The sequence below is a fragment of the Orussus abietinus genome, unplaced genomic scaffold (genome assembly GCF_000612105.2).
Source record: "Orussus abietinus isolate OABI.00-Male unplaced genomic scaffold, Oabi_2.0 scaffold12, whole genome shotgun sequence".
In the NCBI taxonomy this organism is placed as follows: domain Eukaryota; kingdom Metazoa; phylum Arthropoda; class Insecta; order Hymenoptera; family Orussidae; genus Orussus; species Orussus abietinus.
This window is the reverse complement of record NW_019395990.1, coordinates 1,294,480-1,318,438: the sequence shown is the minus strand read 5'-3', so window position 1 is coordinate 1,318,438 and position 23,959 is coordinate 1,294,480. Positions and strand designations below refer to the sequence as shown.

General features: G+C 51.7%; 7 protein-coding genes across 15 annotated transcripts; 2 read left to right on the top strand and 5 right to left on the bottom strand.

Annotated features, from left to right (window-relative positions):
* Positions 1-24: 24 nt before the first annotated feature.
* Positions 25-3,903, bottom strand: LOC105698689 (neprilysin-1). Its single transcript, XM_012423154.2, has 17 exons — positions 3,832-3,903; positions 3,575-3,674; positions 3,407-3,504; positions 3,292-3,348; positions 3,153-3,210; positions 2,900-3,090; positions 2,551-2,788; positions 2,255-2,483; positions 1,896-2,172; positions 1,680-1,835; positions 1,292-1,527; positions 1,107-1,216; positions 981-1,039; positions 824-872; positions 578-764; positions 337-513; positions 25-273 (listed from the first exon to the last, which is right to left on the bottom strand). The coding sequence occupies exons 1-17, from the start codon at positions 3,845-3,847 to the stop codon at positions 100-102; spliced, it is 2,412 nt and encodes an 803-aa protein (XP_012278577.1). The 5' UTR covers positions 3,848-3,903; the 3' UTR covers positions 25-99.
* Positions 3,904-5,094: 1,191 nt separating this feature from the next.
* LOC105698715 (amelogenin, X isoform) lies at positions 5,095-6,531 on the bottom strand. 2 transcript variants are annotated; one of them, XM_012423187.1, is made up of 4 exons: positions 6,480-6,517; positions 6,173-6,229; positions 5,856-5,933; positions 5,095-5,601 (listed from the first exon to the last, which is right to left on the bottom strand). In XM_012423187.1, the coding sequence occupies exons 1-4, from the start codon at positions 6,489-6,491 to the stop codon at positions 5,392-5,394; spliced, it is 357 nt and encodes a 118-aa protein (XP_012278610.1). In that variant the 5' UTR covers positions 6,492-6,517; the 3' UTR covers positions 5,095-5,391. The 2 variants fall into 2 exon arrangements, with proteins under 2 accessions (XP_012278610.1, XP_012278611.1); XM_012423188.1 differs by lacking the exon at positions 5,856-5,933 and having other exon boundaries at positions 6,480-6,531.
* A 2,878-nt stretch (positions 6,532-9,409) lies between these two features.
* LOC105698777 (serine/threonine/tyrosine-interacting protein) lies at positions 9,410-11,347 on the top strand. 2 transcript variants are annotated; one of them, XM_012423317.1, is made up of 5 exons: positions 9,410-9,776; positions 9,985-10,086; positions 10,179-10,330; positions 10,412-10,600; positions 10,671-11,347. In XM_012423317.1, exons 1-5 carry the CDS (start codon positions 9,738-9,740, stop codon positions 10,879-10,881), a joined length of 693 nt encoding a protein of 230 aa, XP_012278740.1. In that variant the 5' UTR covers positions 9,410-9,737; the 3' UTR covers positions 10,882-11,347. The 2 variants fall into 2 exon arrangements, with proteins under 2 accessions (XP_012278740.1, XP_012278739.1); XM_012423316.1 differs by having other exon boundaries at positions 9,904-10,086.
* A 73-nt stretch (positions 11,348-11,420) lies between these two features.
* LOC105698779 (protein NPC2 homolog) lies at positions 11,421-13,166 on the bottom strand. The gene is made up of 4 exons (XM_012423318.2): positions 12,596-13,166; positions 11,964-12,077; positions 11,699-11,880; positions 11,421-11,627 (listed from the first exon to the last, which is right to left on the bottom strand). Exons 1-4 carry the CDS (start codon positions 12,669-12,671, stop codon positions 11,544-11,546), a joined length of 456 nt encoding a protein of 151 aa, XP_012278741.1. The 5' UTR covers positions 12,672-13,166; the 3' UTR covers positions 11,421-11,543.
* Positions 13,167-13,464: 298 nt separating this feature from the next.
* LOC105698780 (protein transport protein Sec61 subunit gamma) lies at positions 13,465-14,558 on the top strand. Its single transcript, XM_012423319.2, has 4 exons — positions 13,465-13,622; positions 13,982-14,086; positions 14,164-14,266; positions 14,349-14,558. Exons 2-4 carry the CDS (start codon positions 13,993-13,995, stop codon positions 14,356-14,358), a joined length of 207 nt encoding a protein of 68 aa, XP_012278742.1. The 5' UTR covers positions 13,465-13,622; positions 13,982-13,992; the 3' UTR covers positions 14,359-14,558.
* A 144-nt stretch (positions 14,559-14,702) lies between these two features.
* Positions 14,703-19,556, bottom strand: LOC105698776 (activating transcription factor 3). Its single transcript, XM_012423315.1, has 4 exons — positions 19,469-19,556; positions 18,048-18,315; positions 17,847-17,983; positions 14,703-17,769 (listed from the first exon to the last, which is right to left on the bottom strand). The coding sequence occupies exons 2-4, from the start codon at positions 18,292-18,294 to the stop codon at positions 17,341-17,343; spliced, it is 813 nt and encodes a 270-aa protein (XP_012278738.1). The 5' UTR covers positions 18,295-18,315; positions 19,469-19,556; the 3' UTR covers positions 14,703-17,340.
* A 381-nt stretch (positions 19,557-19,937) lies between these two features.
* LOC105698775 (zinc finger FYVE domain-containing protein 1) lies at positions 19,938-23,958 on the bottom strand. Of its 7 annotated transcripts, none has more exons than XM_012423310.2 (9): positions 23,871-23,958; positions 23,496-23,716; positions 23,332-23,399; positions 22,609-23,111; positions 22,269-22,535; positions 21,824-22,196; positions 21,480-21,741; positions 20,952-21,399; positions 19,938-20,880 (listed from the first exon to the last, which is right to left on the bottom strand). In XM_012423310.2, exons 3-9 carry the CDS (start codon positions 23,367-23,369, stop codon positions 20,657-20,659), a joined length of 2,115 nt encoding a protein of 704 aa, XP_012278733.1. In that variant the 5' UTR covers positions 23,370-23,399; positions 23,496-23,716; positions 23,871-23,958; the 3' UTR covers positions 19,938-20,656. The 7 variants fall into 7 exon arrangements, with proteins under 7 accessions (XP_012278733.1, XP_012278734.1, XP_023289832.1 ...); XM_012423311.2 differs by lacking the exon at positions 23,871-23,958 and adding an exon at positions 23,815-23,840; XM_023434064.1 differs by lacking the exon at positions 23,871-23,958 and having other exon boundaries at positions 23,319-23,399; positions 23,496-23,863.
* Between the last annotated feature and the right edge of the window lies 1 nt (position 23,959).

Genomic DNA, 23,959 nt, shown 5'->3' with positions numbered 1-23,959 from the left:
ACGGACCTTTCTGTGCGTAAATAAAAATGATTTATTAGAACCGCCGGATGTTCGAGCGATTTTACACGGAGAATCGGGAGATGGATTCGAGCGTTCGAATCACCACAAGCGACACTTGTCGACGGGATTCATTCCCGAACCCGCGGGGCACTTCCACGCCTGGCTGAATTCTTTCGAGTTCCTCAAGACGCCTAAAAGTCTGACGTGACCTGGACAATGAGGGTCCAGCAGCATCCACGGTATCGATGTCGGGGTATAGTCTTCGCACCACAGCTGAAACGGACGACGGCGTTATCGTTCGGTCGAATCCACCCGGGGAACGCCCCATCCACTTACGTGTCCAAATGCTACGAAGAAGAGCTGCTCGTGAGTCAGATCGGCGAATCCTGGGAGCAAAGGTTCGCTTCCGTGTCTGGCTAACCATCTCCCGTAGGCGAGCAAAGCCTCTCTAAGGCCGCCGTTGTCGGCGATGTTCTCGCCCAAAGTCAATTCGCCGTCGACGTAGAGGCCGACCTGGTGGGGGAGGCCTCAATTAAGCCCTCGTTCCTAGGTCGAGTACCCGGCCCGGCGAGTTTACCTCCTTCTCGTAGTAGCTTCCGTAGTGCTCGACGAAGCAACGGGTCCTCTCGGTGTACTCGAGTACGGTGTCGTTGGACCACCACTGTCTCAAGTTGCCGTCACCGTCGTAATGCCTTCCGCTGTTGTCGAATCCGTGTGTCAGCTCGTGTCCGAGGATGGTACCGATGGCCCCGTAATTCAAGGCCCTGCGCAAACACGTCGGCTCTTAGAGACCTACTCCTCGGCTCGTTCGGCTTCCACTTACTCCAGACCCAAATCGTAAAACGGGAATTGCAGAATCCCGACCGGCACGGCTGCGTCCGCGGGGGTAACGTTAAAACGGTTAGCGGGGCCGATCGTACTTCGGTAAAACGGAGAAATCCGGGATTTGAGATATGTCGGGTACTTTGCCGATTACTTACTTATTTGATTCGCCTGGAAGGTGTGGAAGGCATTGACGTCGGTCGGTTCGGTAACCCAGCTGTCGAAAAACGTGATTCTCTGCGCTTTAGGGAGGAGACGCAACGAACGTTAAGCGGAAGACTTACTAAGTCTCGTTCGCAAGATTCTCCGCTCGCAGGTTGGAGAGGTCCTCGCGACTCCTTTGTCGCACGATCTGCAGCATGTTCGCCAGGTACGTTTCTTCCGACAAACTGATCTAAAAGCGATTTAACGTTACGGACGTCCGATCGCCGCTTGGCGCATTTGCCAGAGAGAGACGAGGACACGTTACGTTTCCGTAATACTGGTCGATCCGTCCCTCGAGGAAGAGCCACTCGGGGTAGCCGATGGCCGAGGTCATCTTCTGGTTCTTCTCCAGGGTCGCGAGTTTGGTGCGGCCGTCCATCCAGTCGGCATCGACCACCAGGGACGCGAAGGCCGCTCTGATGTCTTCGAGCATCTCGCTCACCTTGGGCCCTTTCTCCTCGCGAAAGGTCGGCTCCACGAAGAGCCACGACACCGCCATTCCTGGGGGAAGGCGCAATGAGCGACGCCTTGAGAACCTCGGGCGAGGATCGCCTCGAGGAAGAGGCGCCGCGGGCCTTGGACGGCCCTTCCGGCCCGGACGCGACGCACTCGACCGGGAAACCGGCCTGGCATTTCTTACGATTCCGGCTCACCCATCAGATCGTTGACGGAATTCGCGCATTGCAGCGACCGAGGCTCCCCCACCTCAACGTCCGTTAACCGGGACACGTATCTGGACCAAGCTCTCCTCAAATTCGCCGAAGAGTGCGGCACCAGGATGTCGACGACGACCCACCAAATCATGGTCTCTGGAACGGAATCGCGGTTACTCTCGAGACGTTCCGGCCCTCGGCAGCGATCGGTCCTACCCAGAGTCCGTTTGTCGGTGGAGGAGAGGATCAGAGCGACGTCCTGCAGATATTGGAGGTCGCCTATCAGAACCTTGTCCCTCCGGGAAAGGTCCAAGTTCGGGGTCCCGTCCAGCAGTTCCTCGAGGAAGGGTCTCCAGATCGTCGCCGGGGTCAAGGACGAGTTCGCCTCGGCGACGTAGGCGTCGGTCGACCTTTGCAGCTCGTCCGCCAGAGCGTAATCCTCGTCGCCGAGACTCTCCTCCTCCGACGTCTCGTTGTCGCTATTTCGGAACATCTGCAAGAATCGAGGAGTTAGGAGGAGGCGTTTCCTCGGCCGACTCGACCGGTCGACCAGATCCAGTCTATCGATCACGTACGAGGTACATTCTCTCGCTGAGAGCGTAGATCTCGTCGACGACTTTCTCCACGTCTTCATCGAGGGGAAACGAGCCGGATCGATTGGCGCGGCAAACGTCGTAGGTCCCGTTGCCGAGTACTTCCTTGATGACCTCCGTCATGTAAACCCTCTCGGCCGAGGGTTCGTCTTCCTCGGCCTCTCGAGCATGCCCTTTCGCCCTCTCGGCCCTCTTGTCCAGCTCCCTGTCACTGAACGGATACGCGGATCGGTACCTACTGGTTACGGAATCGACGTTTACCGAGCCAAAATCGGCACCTTGGCAAGGGACTGTCCGTCGTCGGCGGGCCGAGTACTATGACGTTCCTGCTTCCGTTTCTGGGATCCGGGATAATGTCGGAGCCGAAGAAGACGTCCCTCCCGAGAACTCTCTTCACTTTGGCCAACAGCTCGACGTAATTTCCCGTCTCGTCGGTGAACGCGGCAGGAACCAAGGGAAGACCGAGTTCCCCAAGAAGAGCAACGATCGGCTGGAGACCCAGGGAGTTTATGGAATCTGGGGAAAAATTCGACGTGGACGTCACTTCGACGGGGTCGTCTCCGGTGGCAACCGGAGTTACGTTGCCCGACCGAACCCGGGGAACCGGCGGAGGCGCACGCGACGAACCTATATCCACGCAACTGTCGTACAACTTTTTCGCCTGACGAACGGCCCACGGAACCTCGGTCGCGTTCGACTCTCTCCTCAGCAGATCTCGAACGATCCTGGACGTGCGGTCGGCTCGAACGCTGAACCAGGAGTTCGTCGACCTGGAGTCCGGAGTCGGGTGCTCCCGTGGCCATCTTCCGCAGACGAATCTGCAAGGGAGACGAAGGAGAGTCCCACCCGAGCGTCCCCGAAGGCGGACGGCGTTACTCACTCGTAAAAGTCCTCGCAAGGATCCGCGGACGCGTCCATGGATTCCTTCAGGCTAGCAGCTGCGCGACGCAAAGTTGCATGAGTCCTCCGGGGTCCGGGCATGGCATGGCTCGAGGAAGAGGAGAGGAAAGCTCGCTTACCTATTCGCACGCACTCCTCGGTGTCGCACAGCCTCGGTCTTCGGCCGAACCGACCGACTGAAACGGGTAAACACGGTTTAAGGAAGTCCGTCGGCAGAAATCGGTCGCTCCTCACCCAGGACCGAAAGCACGACGACGGCTGCGAGGAGGGCGATCATCGGCACGGCCAGGACCGCCGGAAGGAAGCACCGCGCCTGTTTCCTCTTCTTGAAGCTGCGGAAAGGGAGGAGAGGAAGGTCAGTCCGCGCAGTGGACGCGCGCGCCGTAGGTCGGAGGTGCGTACTACGTGTCCCTGGATTTGACCGGAACCAGGCTCGCCCGACTACCCAGGGAGTAGACCGAGGACGTCTCGACGGGCGGGAAGGACGAGGCCTCCGAGGATTCTGCCGAAGACCGTTAAGAGCGTTAAGAGCGTTAAGAGCGTTTGGACCGCTTGGACCGTTTGGATCGTTTGGACCGTTTGGACCGTTTGGACCGTTTGGACCGTGTGGACCGTTTGGACCGCACAGACCGAACTCAAGCAGCCAAGTTCGTACTCACTGTGTAGGTCGTTCATGTCGAGTGGCCCACTGACCGGATCGAACTGGCGACACCGAACGACCCGGAGGGACAATCGCGCTTCCTTGTATTTACGTTTTCCGCCCGAGCCAGTGGTTCTCTCCGTCGCGCCGTCGTCCACTCCTGGTTGACGCAACGGTCGCGGAAACCACCGACGAGCCAACGATTTTCCTTTAAATGGCCCCTGCGCGTTTCGACCGACGCCGCGCTCGTTTCCCTAGGATTTCCGTCCGAGTCCCGAGGGCCCGTCGAGGCGTTTCCCCGTCCAGGTTGGGGCGGAGGGACGCGATCGACCCGGAAATCGAGTCGAGCATCGGGCGACACCATAGAGGGCAGGAAAAAATAGAGAGAGAGAGAGTAGGGGCGGACTCGAGTCGTTAGCGATACGATTATCGAGGAGAGTCCGTCGCGCGTCGATCGACGATACGAATCGCTAGGACCGCCGATAAGGAATCGATATCGTGAATGTACGAAAACAGCAGGTGCGGGATCGCCGTGGGAACGTGGACGAAACTCGGCGATACGGATCGGATCGAGCCGTAAAACCGTTCGTAAAGAAAAATTCCGCGAGACGTAATCGTAGCCGGTAGCGGGGAGCATGAATTATTCAGCCGATTGCAACCGCGAGCAAACAGCAATTTGCGCGGGGTCGCTCGCGAGGAGGAAAATCGAAGGAAAAAATCGATCGACTGGTCGGACGTAGGGAGCGGGTAGTCGCGACGATCGGCTCGTCGAGGACTCGAGGGCAACCCTTCGAGCCGATCGGTTCGGCGAGAAACGCTCGAACGGAGAGGCCGGAGGAAAAGATCGCGGAATCGGAGCGGGGGCTCGCGTCCGTTCCCCAGTCGTAACGTGCCGCTCGCGGCGGATCCGACTCGCCCCGGGCGGATTCTGCAGTTCTCCCATTCCCTGATCCGCGGTCGGCAATCTCTCTACGGGAACCGGAACGCCTCGGTCCGAATCGCGGCGACTCGGCGGAATTTTCCTCCGGTCGGCCGGGGAGATCGCGGAGATCGAGGAGCGTTTCTCACGTCCGGTCGCGACGCCGCCACGCCGCGCCACCCACGGTCATCAACCGTGTTTGGACGAGGCGTCTCCCTGGCAACTTCCAATTGATTCCCGGCTTCCGGCCGATTCGACGAACGGTCGAGCTATATGCGCGCTCCCCTGACGGGCTCGAGCCCTTTCCGACCGACAAAGCCGAAAGGGAGGAAGGGAGGAGGCCGGAAGCAAAGAACGCTCGACTTACTATCGCGAGACGATAAAAAATCGAGTTTTATTAGAAAATAAATTAAAAGTGGTCCGGGTATCGGTGGTTGGGGGTTGGGGGTATACGCATTAAAGAAGAGAGAAATATACAGGGTTTAGGGGCTCAAGGTGTCGTGGTGTCTTCTTCGATATCACATGCCGCACAGGAAGAATACACGTGGTCCGAATGGGGGTCGGGAGGGGTAGAGAGAAGTACGTCTGCCGGTGGTTGGTCGGTCGCCTGGTCGTGGGTCCCGGGGGTGGCTGGGCGGTCGCCTCGCCACTGGTGCGGATCTACCAGGGGTGGTGTTGCACGGGCTTCACCTTGATCTCGGGCTCGTGGTAGACCTCGTAGCCGATGAGATGAGGGTGGGGAACCTTGGGGTGGTGGAGGGGCAGCCTCACCGACTGGGTGTGGGGGACCTTGACGTGCAGGGGCTGGGGGTGCAGAGGCGGCACTGGCGCGGGCGGGGCCACCTGGACCACGTGGTGGTGAACGGGAGCCTGGAAAATACCGTGAGTTACCTCCTTCTGTCCGTCTCTCCCCTTTCGGGCGCCCCCGAGGGCACCCGGGCCGCTCCGAGCGGCCTCCTCGGCAACGCCGGGTAGAAAGCGTCGAGTCCCGAGCCTTTGCCCGAACGGGGGACCTCGGCCGGAAAGCGGCTCCGAGGACGGTGCGGAAACCCCCGCGAGCTCGTTGGGAGGTCGGCTCCCGTTAGCGTCCGGACAGGGAGAAGAACGAAACCGAACTCGTTTACCTGGTGCACTGGCACGACCTGCTTAACGTAAGTCGGATGTGCAGGTATCCATGGATGCTCGACGGGCGCGATCGGGATCTAAGCGCGTTCAACACAAAGACAAGTTTACATCCGTGGAGAGCGGACGGGCCCGGCGACCCTCTGGACGCCCGGGGGCCGTCGATGCCGTCGGTGCCGCCGGAGGCGGCGGACCCGACATCGCCCGCGATTCCCCTCCGGACCGACAGACCGCGACCGTTTCTCCGCCGTTTGATTCCACTCGACGCCGCGCTCGCGGATTACCCGGCAGACTTACGGCGAGTTGGTTGGATACTTACATGGCCCCAATCGCCCGGGTGCGCGCTCACTGCCACCGCAACGGCGAACAAAACGATCTGCAATCATGAGTCGAACGTTAGCGAGGGTACCGTGGAAACGTAGCGGCACCCTCGACAGGGCCGGGAAAGGGAGCGGGCTCGTTCGCCCAGGGAAAATCGTCCGCGGCTCGGGAGCGAGACGGACCGCGTCGGAATCTAGTCAAGACGGACGCGAACGCATCGCGGGGATCGCAGGAACCGCAGGAAAGAGATCAGGCCGAGAGTCGAGGGGCGCGCACCATCCGGGCCGGTGGCTGTTGGAACTTACGACCAGCTTCATAGTCGAGTTTTTCTTGGGCGGTACGCGGGAAAATACTACGTGTCCGAAGAACCGCAGCGTTAGCTTTTATAGGAGAGCTCTGCCCCGTGGGGGCCGGTGGGGGCCGGTGGGGGTCGGTGGGGGTCGGCGGGGGCCGCGCCGCCACCTCCGCCACGGAGACCCCTTTCACCGGCCGCGTCGCCCCTTCGAACCCCTTATCGGGCGCGCGAGTCCGGGCCGGCGCTCACTCGGGGTGCGGGCCCCGAAACGCGACCGCGACGCGGAAGGCCGACGCCGACGGTCCACCTTGGCACGGTTTGCCGAGCGGTCCCTTTTGGGTCGGCGACTCCCGGCTCCTTCCGGGTCCTTCCGAGTCCTTCCGGGTCCTTCCGGTCCCTCCGGAGACGTCGGCGCGACGCGGGGGACGGGCCCGGAGCCGCGTTGCGCAATCCGGCGTCGGCGTTAGCCGAGTTTACGATTGCTCGTGAACGACGTAAGACGCGTTATCGATCATTCGCGAGAAGGAGCCGTCGCAATTTAACCTCCGGAGCGAGAACGTTTCCGCCCAGGGAATTTTCGCGAAAGCGGCGATGGAAATCGCCTCGGCGCCGCCGGGAGGAGGAGGGCCGCGGGGGCGAGGGATGATTCCGGCGGGAAAGAAACCCGGGAAATCACGCGCCACCGCCTCCGCCGCGGCCGATTCCCGATCGCAGGTCGTTATTACCGACTTCTCCGTTGCGCAATCGCGCAATGCCTCCCGAGGCACCCCGTGCGCATACGCGGACGTTAACGTGCGCCCGCCTCGTTGCAAAATCGTGGAAAGTCGTAGTTCCGCAACGCATCGGGTGCACCCGGGCCCGAAGCGCCGCGACGCCCGGGTCGAGTCCGCCCCGACCCGTCCGCTCTTGCGGCAACCGTTGCGGCACCGCGCCGGTTCTCGATGCAACAAAAGGTTCGACTCGGCTCCGCGTTTCGAAACGAGCATTATTCCAGCCTATCTCGATCGGACGATCCGCGTAATTCGGCTCGCTTCCCGCGGCTTCTTGCGAAGTCGGCGCGTCGGAAGCGGGCCGGAAGAGAAGGGGCGGGGAGCGTTTCGCAAGGCGGCTCGGAACCGACGCCGGGACGGCCCGGTCGCTCCATACCCGGGAAACGTCGCGCTCGCGTCTTCTCCTTGTCCTTGGAGTTTCCCAGAAGCTCGAGGCGTTCTCTCGAGGGCAGAGATCGGCTCGATCGGATGCTTATGGCAGCCCGTGTCCTGGTATTCGACTCCGGCCGAACTGGAGCGCAGGACGAAGGACGAGCGAGCGTTTCGCAAAGCGGCCTGCTCCGCTGACCCGGCGAGCGAAGGACGAGTCGGCGACGTCGGTCGGGCCTTCGGGCCCATCCCGACGAGCCGCGGACGGGCCGCGGACGGGCCGCGGACGGCAACGACCGCTGCCGATGGATGGCTGGTGACGCAACCGCGCGAAAATCGTCTCCCTTCCCCGGGCGCTCGGGGAAAGCGGCTGCGGAGTCGGCCCTCCGCGAAGACCCTAACCGCCAATGGAACGGACCAAAGTTCCCCGCGGCCGCTCGGCTGCTCCAGATTCGAGTCCCAAGGATGGCGATTGCGCGAGTCGGACCCCGAGGCGGCGCGGATTCCCATATTCGCGAGAGCCGAGCCGAGTCGAGCCGAGTCGAGCTTGGCCGGGGCCGGAGGTCGGTCTCCGAACCCGAGGCGGCGGCGTTTTCGGCGTTTTCGGCGCTTCCGGCGCTTCCGGCGCTTTACGCGGCCCGGAAGAGAGGAGGTCCGATCGCGATAACCGGGGGCAACGACGTCGTAAAGAGTGGCGGGCCTCGAGCGGATTTTCCGATGACTGCATCTTCGAGCCGCCGAGCCGCCGCGGACCCGCCGGTTGCGCAATACCGTAAAGGCGTACCGGATACCAAGCTATATGACAATGTGATTTTCAGAACACCAATTATTTTTAGAAAGGGACCGTAACACTAATAACATCTAGCTGAAAAGTTTACCGTGGAATCCGGCAGCGCTTTATGCCTCGCAAGAACGCTCGCGGGAGATAATGCCCGTATTACGCGCGAACGGCCCTAGGTGACGGCCGCGCGGGCGAAACGCGCGAAACGCGCGAGTCGACGCTCTCGAGAGGAGGGTGGAAGCAAACCCGTGGCGGAACCCCGCGACGAAGGGCTGCGCTCCGACCTTGCTCATTCTTCGAAAGCTTTCGACGCAGCCGTTAAAAGGAATTAATTGACGTCGCGTTTGCGCGAGGGCCGTTCTTTCGTAATCGCGCCAAATTAAACGGCAAATAGTCTACGACCCGGGATTTCGACCTTTCCTTTCCCTTTTCTTTTTGCTCATACCGGTCTTGGAGGTTTAACGGCCCCGGGGACCGTACCCGAGGCCTGGAAAAAACCGCGGCGCGCGGCGTTCCAATGGACACTCCGCGTGTTCAAGGCGACGGTGTGCCCGACTTGCGATTAAACGTAAAACTCGCATGCTAGGTCTTTTCCGAGGAACGGAACGTTTCCGATGCAAACCTCTAACGATCGCGTCGTTCCCTTCGGGACGGACCGCCGATTCCGGACCGAAAGTGTCGCGATCGAATGTTGCGTTTAAATGAACGGTAATCCCTTGGACGAGTATCATCCGAAATATTTCTTGATCGCTTTGTCGCTGACGGCATTGCGAACGTCGCGCGCTTTTGACGTTTCGCGTAGCTACTTTAGTCAAGTCGAGTACCGACCGGCAGCAACAGGAATAGTTTTCGTCCATTGAATCAACATATCCCGATCACGATGAGTGCTTTCAACTTAAGATAAGAATTTTACTAAGTGCCAAGAAACTTTTATTTCTCGAGCACTTACCGTTTTTCTTCGAAACGGTTGCTCGAATGATTGGAAAATAGACCTCGGTTTGAGTAACGTTGCACCCAACAGCCAAGTAATATTCAAACGCATTTTCCAAGTACCGAACATCAAAATCGGTTCCTTCTCCTTCTACCAGGACCCATTCGACGAGATCTCTCGACTAATGGGATCCGCACGATCGTAAAAAGCCTGCTCGCTCGACTTTGAGGCAAGTAAACGGAGGTTTCTTGTCATTTCCCAATAGGTGGGTCCCTCGGTGTGAGACGATCTCGTTGCAAATGGCCGCCACCAGCCGCCACGTCAAAAAATCACATCACCGCAAAAAGATTTTGGCATTTCTTGCATTTCCGTTTTTTCCCAGTCTTTGAAATCTCTAATAACGTGAAAATTACCAGCATGTTGTCTTTGGATAGCAATGGAACTCTTCACGAGGAGGTGGGTACGATATTTACGGCTAGCTTGCGCTTGCACTGGCGTCATTTTCCCTACTTAGGTTATGTTATTATATATCGTTGTAATGTACGAAGGTCTTATATATTTGGCGATGCGCACTGATCTACAGATTCTCTCTCGCATGAGTACATATCGTGCTACTCCTAGTGTCAGCAGTCGTACGAATTTGAACCTGTGCCTCTTTAACCAGGAAAATCCTTCCGAAAATGGCTCCGATGATTATCCCAGAATTCCAATTCCATCGCTGGGTGGCCCAAAAGAATGGACTTATACAATGCGACGAAGCATGCAGGTAAAAAGATTGATACCAACGAGTGATACTTAAGATAGTACATCCCCCTGATATGGCGTATTTTATTGCTTTATCGTTATTACGTTGTATAGGAAGTTGTCCCAGGTTTATACCTTGGACCTTACAGTGCCGCTAGTCGATCTAAACTGCAAGCCTTGTTACAACAAGGAATAACTCACATCGTCTGTGTTCGCCAAAATATTGAAGCCCATTTCATTAGAGCAAATTTCCCAGATAATTTCAAGTTAGTACGATGAATAATCTATTTCTTTTTCATGCATTTATTAAGAATTAAAACAAAAACTGACATACCTGTTGTATGCAGGTATCTCGTTCTGGACATTGCAGACACGGCAACGGAAAACATAATTCAACATTTTCAGAAAGTCAAGGCTTTTATCGACGAAGGATTAAATTCCGGAGGCCAGGTCTTGGTTCACGGAAATGCTGGCATATCCCGATCAGCGGCACTGGTTCTTGCTTATGTTATGGAAACATATGGACTTACGCAAACGTTCGTTTTTTATCATAGCAAGATCAATTAACATTTATAGTAAGTACAATTTATAAATATATTGTTACAGGCAAGCTTATGCTATAGTACAGCAGAGAAGGTTCTGCATTAATCCTAACGAAGGATTCATGGCTCAATTGAGGGAGTACGAACCGATTTATCAGGCGCAAAAGACTTTAAGAAATGGCCAGCAAAGCTCGACAAGGCAAAGAAGCAAGAGGACGATCCATCAAATGGATGCAGAACGTACCGACGAAAGACCGGATGCAATGGACAGTTGATAGCGATCGTTGGGATGCTAACTCACCAAAAAGACTTACCCTAGACTAGCAAAATGAAGATAGACCAGACTCGGGTAGTGTACCAATGGAGCATTCTCTGAGGTACATTGGATCATAAAAACCGTGTCCCTATACTTACCGAACATTTTGGTCTTTATGCATAGCCGTCGAAAAATACATTAACAAGAGACCCTAGAAATTATGGCTAGACTGATCGATAGACTGTTTGCGTATCAAACTGCAAATCGAGTTACCGACACTGCTTTGGAAGAGCTACTACACATAGAATTCTTTGGTACTTTCATGCCGATCACTGAGTGGTCGTACAATGAATCCATTTGTCGATTCTCCAAAAAAGAGTCTCCTTTTTCTCACCTTAGATAATCTATTTTTTATTTATTACTCATTTAAGTTGTTTGTAGCTGTTGTTACTCACTTGTAAAAAAAATACATACAATATTTTCAAGTTTGCCTTTGCTCCGAACTGTGATAAGCCGACACATCGTGGACTATGTTAACAATATGCACAAGTCAAATCGAACAGTGGAAAAATGTTTAACCGTTTTATTCTTTATCGAACTCTCATCGATCTTTACAGTTTTATATTTGTATGTAAGATACATTTAAACATACACCCATACAGATAAGTCGATTTGTGTTTTTTACCGAAGTGCTGCAGGAAACAAGACACACACGATCTTTTCATTGGCTTCATTGAGAAGTTCCCATTTGATGTTCACTCGCACCTATAATATCCGGGACATTAGAAACAACGTATAAATCAACGCGTTGATTCGAGTAATGACCATGTAAATACCGTCGGATATTTCTTCGACACTGGCAGCGAAGTTTTATAACGATACTCTCCACCTTTTGCCAGGGGACATGTGAGACCAGAATTAGTATCCGAGCAGGCATCCGAATTCGGTATCGGGAACGGCACGGGAACATCTAGGATAACTCCAAAGACTACCGCGCGGACATCCTTGATGTCTTGGTCTGTAAAGTGCCAGATTACCGGAATTAATGAACCGATGAAACTATCGAGTGATCATTAAGTATTCTCTTATTTTCTTTCTCACCAACAATAAATTGAATTTCAATAGTTGCGTTCGTGCCACGTTTTAGAACGCATACCGACTGGCTGGTCTCGCAACCCGAAACCGACACTTCTGTGAATCGGCCGAGCTTGGAGCCTAAAACAATAATTAGATAATTAGTTTAATAGAAAGACCTTTCCCAGTGATCCGTCGCTCAGAAGAACGAAACCCAATTAACGAGGGAACTCGAGAACTCGCAACAGTGGGGAGAAATTACTGGTTGTACGATTACAACATGCCTGCATTTGTGTGCTCTCGTGCAGCCTTCCGACGTCGATTACTGCTTCTCGGCCTTATTCGCTTCATTGAAAACGGACGAGCGAGTAGTTAACAAAAATTCCGATTGGGGACATAAGCAATGAAAACCTTTGATCACAAATTTATCATGGCAACCTCGAAGGTGCAAATGATGATCCACGGAAACGGTCTTGTAGACATCGAAAAGTAGAAGTATAAAGTTCACTTCTAACGTGTTAGATGTAACCAACGCCGAAAGAAACGAACGGAATGGACTCGTTGAAAACTCGTGGATTCTATATGCCGAGGATCGATCGAGCACACGTGTACAAAGCGAAGAAAGAAGTAAGAGAGGTTTAATAGAAGCTTGGACTCACCGCAATCGGCGAATTCGAAAGCCGTGATCTGCACGGAAGCGCAGCAAAGGACCGCGACGATAACGATTCGGAGCATGTTGTCCGCGCGACGTCCAACTACGAATTAAAGCAATTCCTGCGCATTCTTTGAACGAAACAAATATCGAAACTGGAGCGTGAATCAGCCGTTATATACGTTGCGCCATTGTCTGCGAACGAGTATACAACCGAATGCTCATTATGATAAGACAAGATTTCCCGCAAGAGAGATACCTTAAGGCATCAAATGTCACGGGTGTCACCCCGGGGGGACCGGTAAATGTATTTAGATAACGCATTCATTATTTCCTCCTGGTATCCAATGTGTTGCCCATGGATGGAAACGGCTCGCTAATCGCAGGTGCGGTGGAATTTAGCGACGAGCTCGCGCCACCTTGATGAGATAAACCGAAAATTCATTTCAGATATCTCCGATAATCGGATTAGCCACCGGCCGGGAGATGTCTTATCGAGCCGAACGTGCCGTAATCAGGATCTCGTCAAGCCTTTCGAGTCGTTTCACCTGCTGAAAATAGTGAAGTCGATCGTGACATAGCTCATTTTGAAGGTAGGCACAGGGACTGTAACGTAGTCTTCACGACCGATATCAATAATTATTATATAGTGTTGGAGGAACGATTGCTACCAAATTGAGAAATTACTTGATTTAGCATACGAAGGGTAGTCAAGAGTAAAGTCAAAGAGGGCGCCACGAGTGTTACCATGCCCCTTACCATCAAAAGCGAGCAGTATCGGTAAGCGTCAATAAGCCACCAACGGCGACTGGTAGATGGCACCGCCGTCGCGAGCCCGTCAGAAATTCGTTGCGCCGCCCTTGGCCATCTTTGTCCCGTGGCAGTTCCGCTGCAACGTCACATCGACCAGAAGTGGCTGGAAGTGACGCTGTGCGGCTCGACGTCCACGTAGATCGAATCTTCTTGTACAAGCGCGCAAGTGTACATTGCCCATCGAACGGCAGTTTTCTGTGGAATACTCAACGACGTACAATGTAAGTAACATATTCTAGATGAACTACGAATTTTCCATTTGAGCTCTCAACCACCTTGCCGTTGATCGTTATTTACGTTATAACCTATAAACTCTGTACATCGTGTAAACATTTTATCACGCGCAGTTTTCAATGTAGATACTTGGATACTTTTGAAAGTGTTAAACATCATTACGTTTCTGTTCGTATTTCATGGTACCTTAATACAGAAACTGTTAATTCTTTATTTCAAACTCGATTACTGGAAGTAGACAGAATGTCTTGTAAAATTAACAATATGCAGTGCATTGTTTTACACAAAGAATATTTTTGATTATCTGTATGGTTTTATTAACGTTTTAATTATTTTCTCATCTTAGCTTGCGTTGCAATGGATCAAGTAACAAAATTTGTAAAGCCAGCTAAAGAATTCGCAAAAGACAGTATTCGGCTTGTCAAAAGATGCACGAAACCGGATAGAAAAGGTATTTTCAAAACGAGATATTTTACAAGGAAATCGAAACGTTTAATAAATGTAATCTTTTGCCTGCGTTTGTTGCAGAATTTCAGAAAATAGCAATCGCTACTGCCATTGGATTTTGCATAATGGGCTTTATTGGGTTCTTCGTCAAATTGATTCACATTCCTATCAACAATATCATTGTGTAAGTCTTATAACATTTTCTTTTAATTTTTAAGGATAATAATTTGGTTTTTTAACTAATGCCAATTACTGATTCGTTACAGGGGTTCGTAAGAATGCGTGAAGATTAAATATTTATTTTTAAGAAGTTAACCTTACTCCTTTACTTCTTCCTTGGTGTTCCTTGAACGGATGTGTATTTATAAATAATAATTATTGTATATTACATATATTTAAACCAATTGCAATCGATGTAGATGCAAAAAGTATGTGTATAATAATGAATTTTTTAACAAACTAATTATTTAAAATCACTTTTCAGCACTTTTATTCTTTCATGGGAACCCTATGTTATTTAATGAATTTATTCTTTATTTTCAAACCTAGAATCTTATACGAGTGATCCTTACAAGATCTAACATTATTTAGATATAAATGGACAAATTGGAATATAGTAGTAGCAGTAGTAAAGGCACATTTATTGAAAGAATAAATTTATCTTCAGGTTACATTTGGAAAATTGAATTAGCCATTCCTTTTGCATTGATTGGTATTTGTTAATATACTTTTATTTCTATCGTTTTTCATCCCTCTTGTATTGAAGAAATGGCGATCGCATGGAGACCCATAGCCAGGTACAGAGTGTAAAAAAATATTAATATCATTTGAACGTCACTTTGATCGATGAGAATTGCGTCATTTGCATTTCTTTCTGGGCAAGGTTTTGTAAGATCGCTATAAGAGCTTGGTATATAAATAATCATAAAATTTTTTAATTAATGTTAATTGTTGATCAATATTTCAGTTCAATGTGTTATGGCATTAAGACAAAGTTACTGCTACTACATTAGCATTTTATAGACAAAGAAATAACGTAGCCACAAATTTTAGCAAGCTAACATAAATCTCTTGCGATCTTCAAACGAATTTCTACGATACCGTTTATTTTTGCGGTAAAAATTTAAGTACCAGACTGTTTAGATATTAACTGTTCCATTTTATCGAGTAACATTTGTTGCAAGGTATTCGATACTCATCGAGCCAAGTGAGTTCAAGGTGCTTCAATGGCACGGAGTATGTTTTAAAGCTAGAAAGCACTTCAACAAATGGAAGTTCCATCGACCCTGCATGTGATCAGATTTTTTTAAGTAACAAAAAAAGTGTCAATCAAACAGTTTTGGAATCGCTCCAGTGTGACGAATGTGCCTAAACACTAGTGTCATTGAGCAGCAGTTCTGGCCTTGCTGTGACTAACATAAAGACAATGTTGGAAACAAAACAAGCTCGTAAAGCATCTCCTTGGATTATGCAACGTTCTGCTAACCCGAAAATTAACTTTCGTTAATTGTGAGAACGTTCTCTGTCGTTTTTTTTTTTATCGTGCGCGTTGCCTGGATCTTAAGAGGCATTTATTGCGGGGCATTTTAAGCCCAAAACACTTAAAGTGCTACGGCAATGTTGAGATTTTTATGGGTTTGTAAAAAAGGACGAGCATCACTTAGCACTACGTTAAGCATCTAGTCTTGAGACTAACGTCATTTGACTCGAGCTCGTTACCATTTTTCATCCAGACTGTCCCTGTCACTCTTTCGAGACTCGAATAAAACTTCCTTGACCCGATGTGGTCTAATGCACGTGACATTCGCAAGATATCAAAGATATGTTTGACGGGCAATCAATTCTGAAGGCAAAAACCGATGTACAACTAAAGCATCGAGACACGTGGTTAATGTGCCACGTTAACATCCATGCGCGACCCGAGGGCCGATTCTATATCTTTGACGAGAGTACTCATCTCGCGCAATTTTATTTCAAAGACCTCATCTCTGTCGGAGACTGTTTATTTGTCCAATTTTATACGTGAAAACGTGAAATCCCTAGGGTGAAAAAACGAAATCCGAGATTGTCGAGTAGTCTCACGCGAAGTGTTTCACATTTTTACCATAGCAAAACTTACGGAATCGCTTCGAGAATTTTCACCAGATCGAATTACAGAATCGACCCCCGGCGAGCAAATCCCGTCGACTCTATTTGGGTACTCTCAAAATGACAAACATTTGAGCGTACCTCGTCGCGTCGCTGGGTAAACGAGGTTACATGTGAACCCCGAGTTCCCGGTTTCGAGCGCATCGTAAGAAAGTAACCAGCTGCTAGTTACACCGAGGTACGTTATTAGGCACGTGATTCTTACATCGACTAATAATATGCTTACTAGTTAGCGTTAAATGTTAACAGTTATATAAAATATACGTACGCATAATATTAAATATTATGTCATATAATTATAGGTATCCTCTGAACGCGGAGTGGCGGTTTGATTATCGCAACTTAATCAATATCAAGAAACCCTTTCGTACAGCGGGGAAACTTGAATCGTCCAGAGTCGAGAAACCGTTCTGCACGTCAACGGAGTAATGTCCCGCACTAACTCGATACGCACCTCGGTCTCTCGATTCCGTTCGACGTCTTTCCGCGATTCTTGCCATCTTCGCCGGAGAATACCCCTTTTTTCCAGGTAACGGGCGTAGACATTTGATGACATTTTGATCCGGCTCCAACCTTGACCGATCGCGCGTCGCGGGTGCCCCCTGGCCTCTCGGAAAATCCGACATTAGTCAAGACCGGCGGCCCCGATCGAGATCGGGCACGAGGAAGCCCCCGCTGACGCGTCAAGAGTCGCCGACGACGTAGACATCGTCCTACGATAAACTCTAGTAAACGCGGAACGTTCGACGTAACGTTAATATCACATATGACCGAGAATTTTGAACCGCCGCGCGTACCGCGCGCGACCGAGGGAAAACTGTCAAGACCTCCGCAACGGAGACGTCGCGGAGAAAGCGTTAAGTCTGCCAGGTTGAGACGTCCTCTTAGATATAGACTTTAGAAAGTTGGCCAAGCCGCAGCATCGGAACCCCGATGCCGGAAGATCGCAAAAATCGCCCTTCCCTTAACGCATTTCGCGGAACCTTACGAATGTCACAGTAGAGTTACTTTACTTCGGGAATGTCGTAGAGCGTGGTTTGCGTTCGAGCTCCCGTGTCCCGCCTCCGAGGGGAAGCGGGGGAGAGGCGCGTCCCGACGCGCCCCGGAGCGCTACACCGCGCAGCCGGCGTCGGCGGGCGCGGAGATGTACGGGCCCCCGGGTTGCCGGTAAAAGTCCTGTGCGGAGCCGTCGTAGCCCTCGACCTTGACGGGGAACTCGTCCGGCCGGCCCGGAGAAACGAAATTCTCCCGGTAGCTCGGCAGCGGGGGTGGCGGTGGCTGCTGCTGCTCCCCGTACTGCCCGGCGGCCGTCTGCTTCAGACACGTGGGCCCGTGCAGACTGAGCATATCCACGAGCCTGCGCCTCTGGGTCTCCAGCTCCTGGATCTGGGACTTGAGGTCGTGGTTCTGCGTCTCCAGGATCTCGGACTCCTGGACGAGGATCACCGTCTTCTCGCGCTTCTTCAGCCGGCACTTGGTGGCCGCGATCTTGTTCCGCTCGCGCCTCCTTCGGCGCCTCTCCTCGTCCTCCGGCGTCAACTGCAAAGCGGTCGGCGGACCGGTCAGAGGGGCAAGAGGGGGTAAGGGGGGAGGGTGGAAGGGCGTCTCGGTCTTACCCCTCCGCGAGCGCCGCCGGTGGAGGAGTCGTCCTCCTCCTCGTCGTCCGCGCTTCCCTCCTCCTTGCGCGTCCTCTTCCTTCCTTCGTCGCCGCTCCCGTTGACTCGCCTCTTGGTCTGCAGCGTCAGCTTCAGTCCTGCTTCGTTCGATCAAACGTTAGGGCACCGGAGCGCTAGTCGGGGGGCGAGGCGGGTCGTCACCTTCTTTGATGAGCTGACTGCAGGTGTGCTGCACGCTGGGTGGGCTCGGCTCGCCGCTACTCGTGGAGTCGGTCCGGTCCCGGCTCTTCTCGTTCGCGTACCCCTCGAAGGGATTCGTCATCGCGATCAGGGAGTTGACGATCTCCGGCGTCCTCGGGGTCACCTCGGCCGTCGCGACGCCCAGGAGACCCGCGGCGCCCGCCGCGCCCGCCGGGCTGGGGTTCACGTTCACGTTCAGGTTGTACATGGTCCGCTGCTCTCATTTAACCTGGAAACCGAGAGGTGAGTTCGCGACTCCTGCCGATCGGACCGAGGGCCGCGGCCCGAGTCGAGCGCCAGCCCGTCCGGTCGTTAACGTTATAAATAGAAGTCGTTTGATTTTGATGCATGGCTCGGGTGCAAAAGGTGCGCGGATTCTCCGACGCTACCCTTTGCAGAATCGAGGCTGCGGGACGGACGACCGGGAGCGGACGTTACGCAACGGGCGGCCCGTCGCGTCGGGGGCTTCCCCTCGCCGGGCGACGACGGAGGAAGGAAGAAGGTAAGGTCTCGCTGGAGGAGAGATAAACACCGTCCCGGGAGCGAGCGGAGGTGCGGGTCAAGGTCGTCCCGTCGGTTTTGATACGCCCGAGGAACCGCGTGGGCGGCGGCGAAGACGCGTCGCCCGCGGCCTCGCCACGTGTCGTGCCTCCGCGCCTCCGCGCACCTGTGCGCGGTCGAGCGGGTCGGCGGAGCGCTTTTCGAGGCCCGGAGAAAATTCGGACCGTTCTCCCCGTCCGAGCGGAGGAAGCGCCGACTGCGCTCGCGACCTTCCCGAGGCCCCCTCCTCTCCCTCTTTCTCTCCGCCGCGCTCGTCGACGTCCGACCGAGTCGCGGGACGGCGAACCACCTCCGCGCCTTCCGCGCTCCCGAAAACACGTTCCTCTCCTCCCGGCTCTCCCAAAATGTTTTAGATCCTTCGTTACCTCGGCATCGCGGTACTTGGACGATCGATACGAGGATCGAATGGATCGTAAACATTTTGCGAACTACCGTCCGCGACCGTTTCTATTAAAACGCTCGACGCGCGCCTCCTCCTGTGGCGCAGAAAATTTCGTGCAATGTGTTCCTACGCATCTTTCTCGATAAGTCGCTCGCAAATCGAGGCGAGAGACGGTCCTGCGAAACTTTGCTTCCGAGTTAACCGTGTCGCGGCGATCGGTTCCAATCGCGTCGTCGAGGGTAAACGTCACCGGCGGGTCGTCCGGAGAGCGCGCAAACACTTCTCGCGAATCGCACGGGCCAGGGCGCCCTCGAATGTACGTTGCATTCGACCCGGAACTCCTTCCTTTGATATTTCCTCGGCCCACCGCGGGCACCGCGTCGCGATTTCCCTCGTCCGAGGAGTCCCGGGCGCGACGCTTTCGAGGTAAGGATCCTACCTGGGTGCGGAACCACGGTCCGGGAGAGAGCCCCGAAACCCTCGCTCGTCGGCTGTCGGCGCACGACTGTAGCCATTTCGCGGCCGCGCTCGGCCTAGATACGTAAGAGCTATTTTTAGGAGCGGTCGCCACCGACGCGCCGCGCCATTGGCTCTCGGTGACGCCACTCCGGGCCGCCATTAGTCGGCGCGTCCATCTCGATGGCGCGCGGGGGGAAGCCAGCCGTTGGGTGCGACTCGTGCGACGTTTGTCAACGAAGGCTAGCGAGCGAGTGCCGTACGCATGCGCGGCGCCTCGCCTCGCCCCGCCCGGCGAAGATACCCCTTTCTGTCTGCCGGAACTCCTCGAACGCTCCGAGTTGTCGAGACCATCTTCCTTGGCATCCGGTAACGATACCCGTCCTCCGTCGCGAACGGAAACGCATGGAAGTTCCGGTTTCGCCTCGCGAGAAATTCCACCTTGTCCGTGATTAATTCCTTCCAACATTTTCTTACATTTTATTTATTTACATCTGTTCGATTATCCCCGGATAAGCATCTCGTTACTCGGGGCTGTTTCAATTTCCCGCCGTGGGACGCGATCGTTCCGTAGTAGGCGGAGCTTCAGGGATCCATTCGTGGCCGTAAATGCCCGGTTCTCTTTAAAAGATGTGCCCGAAAAGGCCATCCCGTCAGAAGTTTAAAACATTTAAATGTTATCAAGGGTTCCATTTTTAAATTATTTTCAACGAACGAACTGACTAAATCGAAACAAAGCACCCTGTCTTAAGTAGATCATTAAAATGGCGGAATGTTCATGGTTGAGAAAAGAGGGAAATCGCTAAGAGTCGGTAGGGTTTCACCCGCTGACGTATGATAATCGGCGTATATAAAATAATTAGATGGTAATTGGGGGCACTTTTTGAATAGGTAAAATTTACTCAGGATTTTTTTTTTAATATCTTCCCCCCGAGGTTCCAACGTGTTCTTAAGGAAAGAATAATAAAAGGGACCGTTCCCAATAAAAACGCAAACGAGCCGTATGAACCGATGACAATCAGGCGCCGTCTTAACGAACGATAGTTTGGGGCTTCGATAATTAACCCGGAATGAACGCGATCCGTAAGGTACCTGTAAGTGTCCGTGAAACGTTAAGAAAAATACATTTATCATTTCTGCATTGACATCGGTCAATCGGCCTGTACCAGGCTTAATCGAGTTTTAGGCAAACATCGCACACGCGAACCGGTTTGTCCCAACCGCGTCTTGGCACCGGTTTGCGATGCGCGGAACAATTCTGACAAACTCCACGACCGCAATCTCTACAGTGGTGTAGCGGAAGCGTATCGGAGAAATTCTGGAGACAAACGCAGCAACTGATCACCTCGGAGTCCGGAACCCAGTAGGTAGGTCGTACCGTGTCCTTGATTAAGGCTACGGGGAATGTTAAAATTGTGCATTATGTACATACATCTTTCGGAAGCCTTAATTGCCAAGGTACTTACATTTGGAATACGTTAAGACGGTGCCAACTGCACTCAGCGTAGAAACCACATGTTCGGTGACTTTTCTCACGCTGACATCTTCGGTAGTCTCGCCGAGTTGTTCGTTACAGTTGAAATCTTTCAGGTAGCACGCGTCGCACACCCTGACTGGTGTGTACCAATTTCTACTGGGCACGCACTTGGTATTGCTGGAGCACTGCGCACAGAAACCCTCTCCGCAGGAACGACAATGGTGCTTAGTGTCGGTAGAAAGGAACGGGATCCCGCACTTGTGACAGTGCTTGATCTCGTTGTTTGGTCTCCAATAAGTAGGAGCTACCTGATCGGCTACCCAAGCTGTGATAACCTTTGTGGGTTGTAGCGAGACGCTGGTGACAGCTTCAGTTATATAGGACACCCCGTCTATAACCCTCTGAGCAGTATTCTGAGATGTCATTGGCAGATTGATCTGAACGAAAGCGAGAAAAAGAGAGGGTAACAAAGATGAGCAGAAATGACGTTGGAGAACTTTTCTCACGAGTTACATACTAAATTCCACACATGGGTGATCTCCGTTCGTACTGCTGCATCTTCTGGATTCTTGTTGCCATACCAGTATTGTCGACTACGGTATATTTCTCCGCAGTGCGGACACTCGATTACATATCCTGACCAGGCATACTTAGCCAGGCCATACCAGCTGCTGTCACTTTGAGTCTGAGTACGACTGGTGACCACCACTTCACTGCCATGGCTATGACACTTTTTGCACACGTATACCACATTTTCGTACTGATGCTGATAGCGGCACCTAATGAACGTGCATTATCGATGATTACTGTAATTCACTTACTAATTGTTTTTTGGTATCGTCGAGTTATCGAGGAACTAACCTACTATCACTGGTGTGGGGCTTTCCTTCGCGAAGGTGTCCCATACTGTTATGGCATCTGCATCCACAACTAAGGCACTTCACCGGACACGTGAAGTACTGATCGGGAAAAAGAATATTGGAAATATTTTCTATTTCCCCACAAAACTTGTCATTGAGAATCTTCAGAGTGCTGTATACGAGATGTGGCCTCCTGGCTGACCTCACTGTAGTATTGTCCAATTCGTTCTTAATAGCATTTCTCAGAGGGCCATAATTTGTTGGTGGGTCGGCAGTCTGCACGCCGACATATTTAATAGAACTGAAGGCTTCTATCTCTAGCCTCATCTGGGTGAACCGAGCACGCAGAATATCCTCGGCGCTCTCCGAGGCATCTAAAGAAACACTTAAAGCCTTATGAAGTAATTCTACTTGTCGGTTAATCCATAGTTTCACAATATACGTACTATTTGTGAGAAGTCTGGTATGCCTGGTCTCATGGAACACTATAACGCTTGGACCAAGAGCGCTCAGACAATTTGAGACACCTTCCCGTTGACCAACAGCCTGCAGAGCAGTCTGAAAGTGGTGACTGTAAGCACGAGATGCAGCTCCAAGAAACGTAAACAAATCCCTGTGAAGTCTTTCGGAGCGTGTTCGATACACCACTATGTCCGACACGGCAAGAACCTTCAACAGCAGCCTGGTTCGCTCGTTCTCATGGATTGTTTCTCCTTGAAATTAATAGCTTTAAATGAAAACAAAGCTCCTCGATAAAATTTGACCGTAGTAAAAGTCAGGTCGCACCTAGGAGGCCTTCGGTATCTAAGCAGACAATGTTGAGGTTAGGATCGAAGGCTGCCCATACTCCGAGAGTGCACGAACTCTGTTCGTTAGAAGTTCTAAAGATCTCGCGTCCTTTGAAGAAGGTTTGATTCAACGTGTGACTCTTGCCATCCCCTGTATTTCCAAAGATGGATACCACCTTCACCTTTGAGTCCTTGATGCAACCCAGTTTCTCCGCAAACTGTTCGGCATTTATTACCTTCAAATACTCCTTTCCATCAATTAAGAGAAAGCTTCTGACTTTGTCATATAGTTGTGGAGATGCTTTTGTCGGTGCATTGTGTACCGAGGAATTATTGTCCAACAGGATATTCCCCTGTATCGATTCGAAACCTCGTGATGATGAAATACCATCACGAAGACTGATCGGCATACTGTCCAGACTCTCCATTATTGCAGGGCCTATGATATCGTTATTTTCATATCTGAAGGACTTCATCTTCTTTGGGTATCTTGAAATACTTCTGCAAACATTTTTTCAATATACATGGTTTGATTACATGTCGTATTTAATATACATAAATTTACCGATTATACCAAAGTTATTAGATTTGCGCAAAGTGCATAAGTCTTATAAATAAACTTCTATAGAGCCACTTTCGTGCAATCTACATAAGCAATGTTGAACAATGATGAACTTAATAAGCTACAAATCGTATGTAAAGAATTACCACGGTAACTAACTCAATCAGAGAAACCCTAGGTTGCAAGATTCTTTGCATCCATAGTGGTACGGAGATAGCTGCCACTTTCTAGGTACAGGAAGTACATCGCCGCATGAACGATACAGCTTGTAAACAAAAATGTAATGTCATGCAACAAATTTTAGTACTCTCTAGAAACATTACCGGTTAAGTAGTTTATTTCCGTACGTAACTCATGCATCGGTTATCACTCGCTCCATGATCACATTGTCCAGAGTAACCGATTAGAAACAATGGACGTTGCGTATGTAATTCTAGTTACGATTCAAGTCCTAGGACCCTCCAAGATCTTCGAATTCAATGCATCATCCCCATTCTCGAAAAAACTACACACTCATTAGCAGCAATCCAGAGTCCTCCAGAACCTCCAAAAGGTAAAAACCAAATCAATCATTATTATTTCGTATGCATTTTGCCAAGTAACAATTCCACAAACACAATTTCGTTAAACATGACAGCTCACTGGACAAGCCCACGCTTGATGAGTGTAAAAAAAAAAAAACTCAACCAACTGCGTACTGCTTGTATATAAATGCTGATAAATGCTACCAAACGCAACCATCCAAAAACTCATTGGATAAGCAGCCTTAAAAAGTAAATATCAGAGA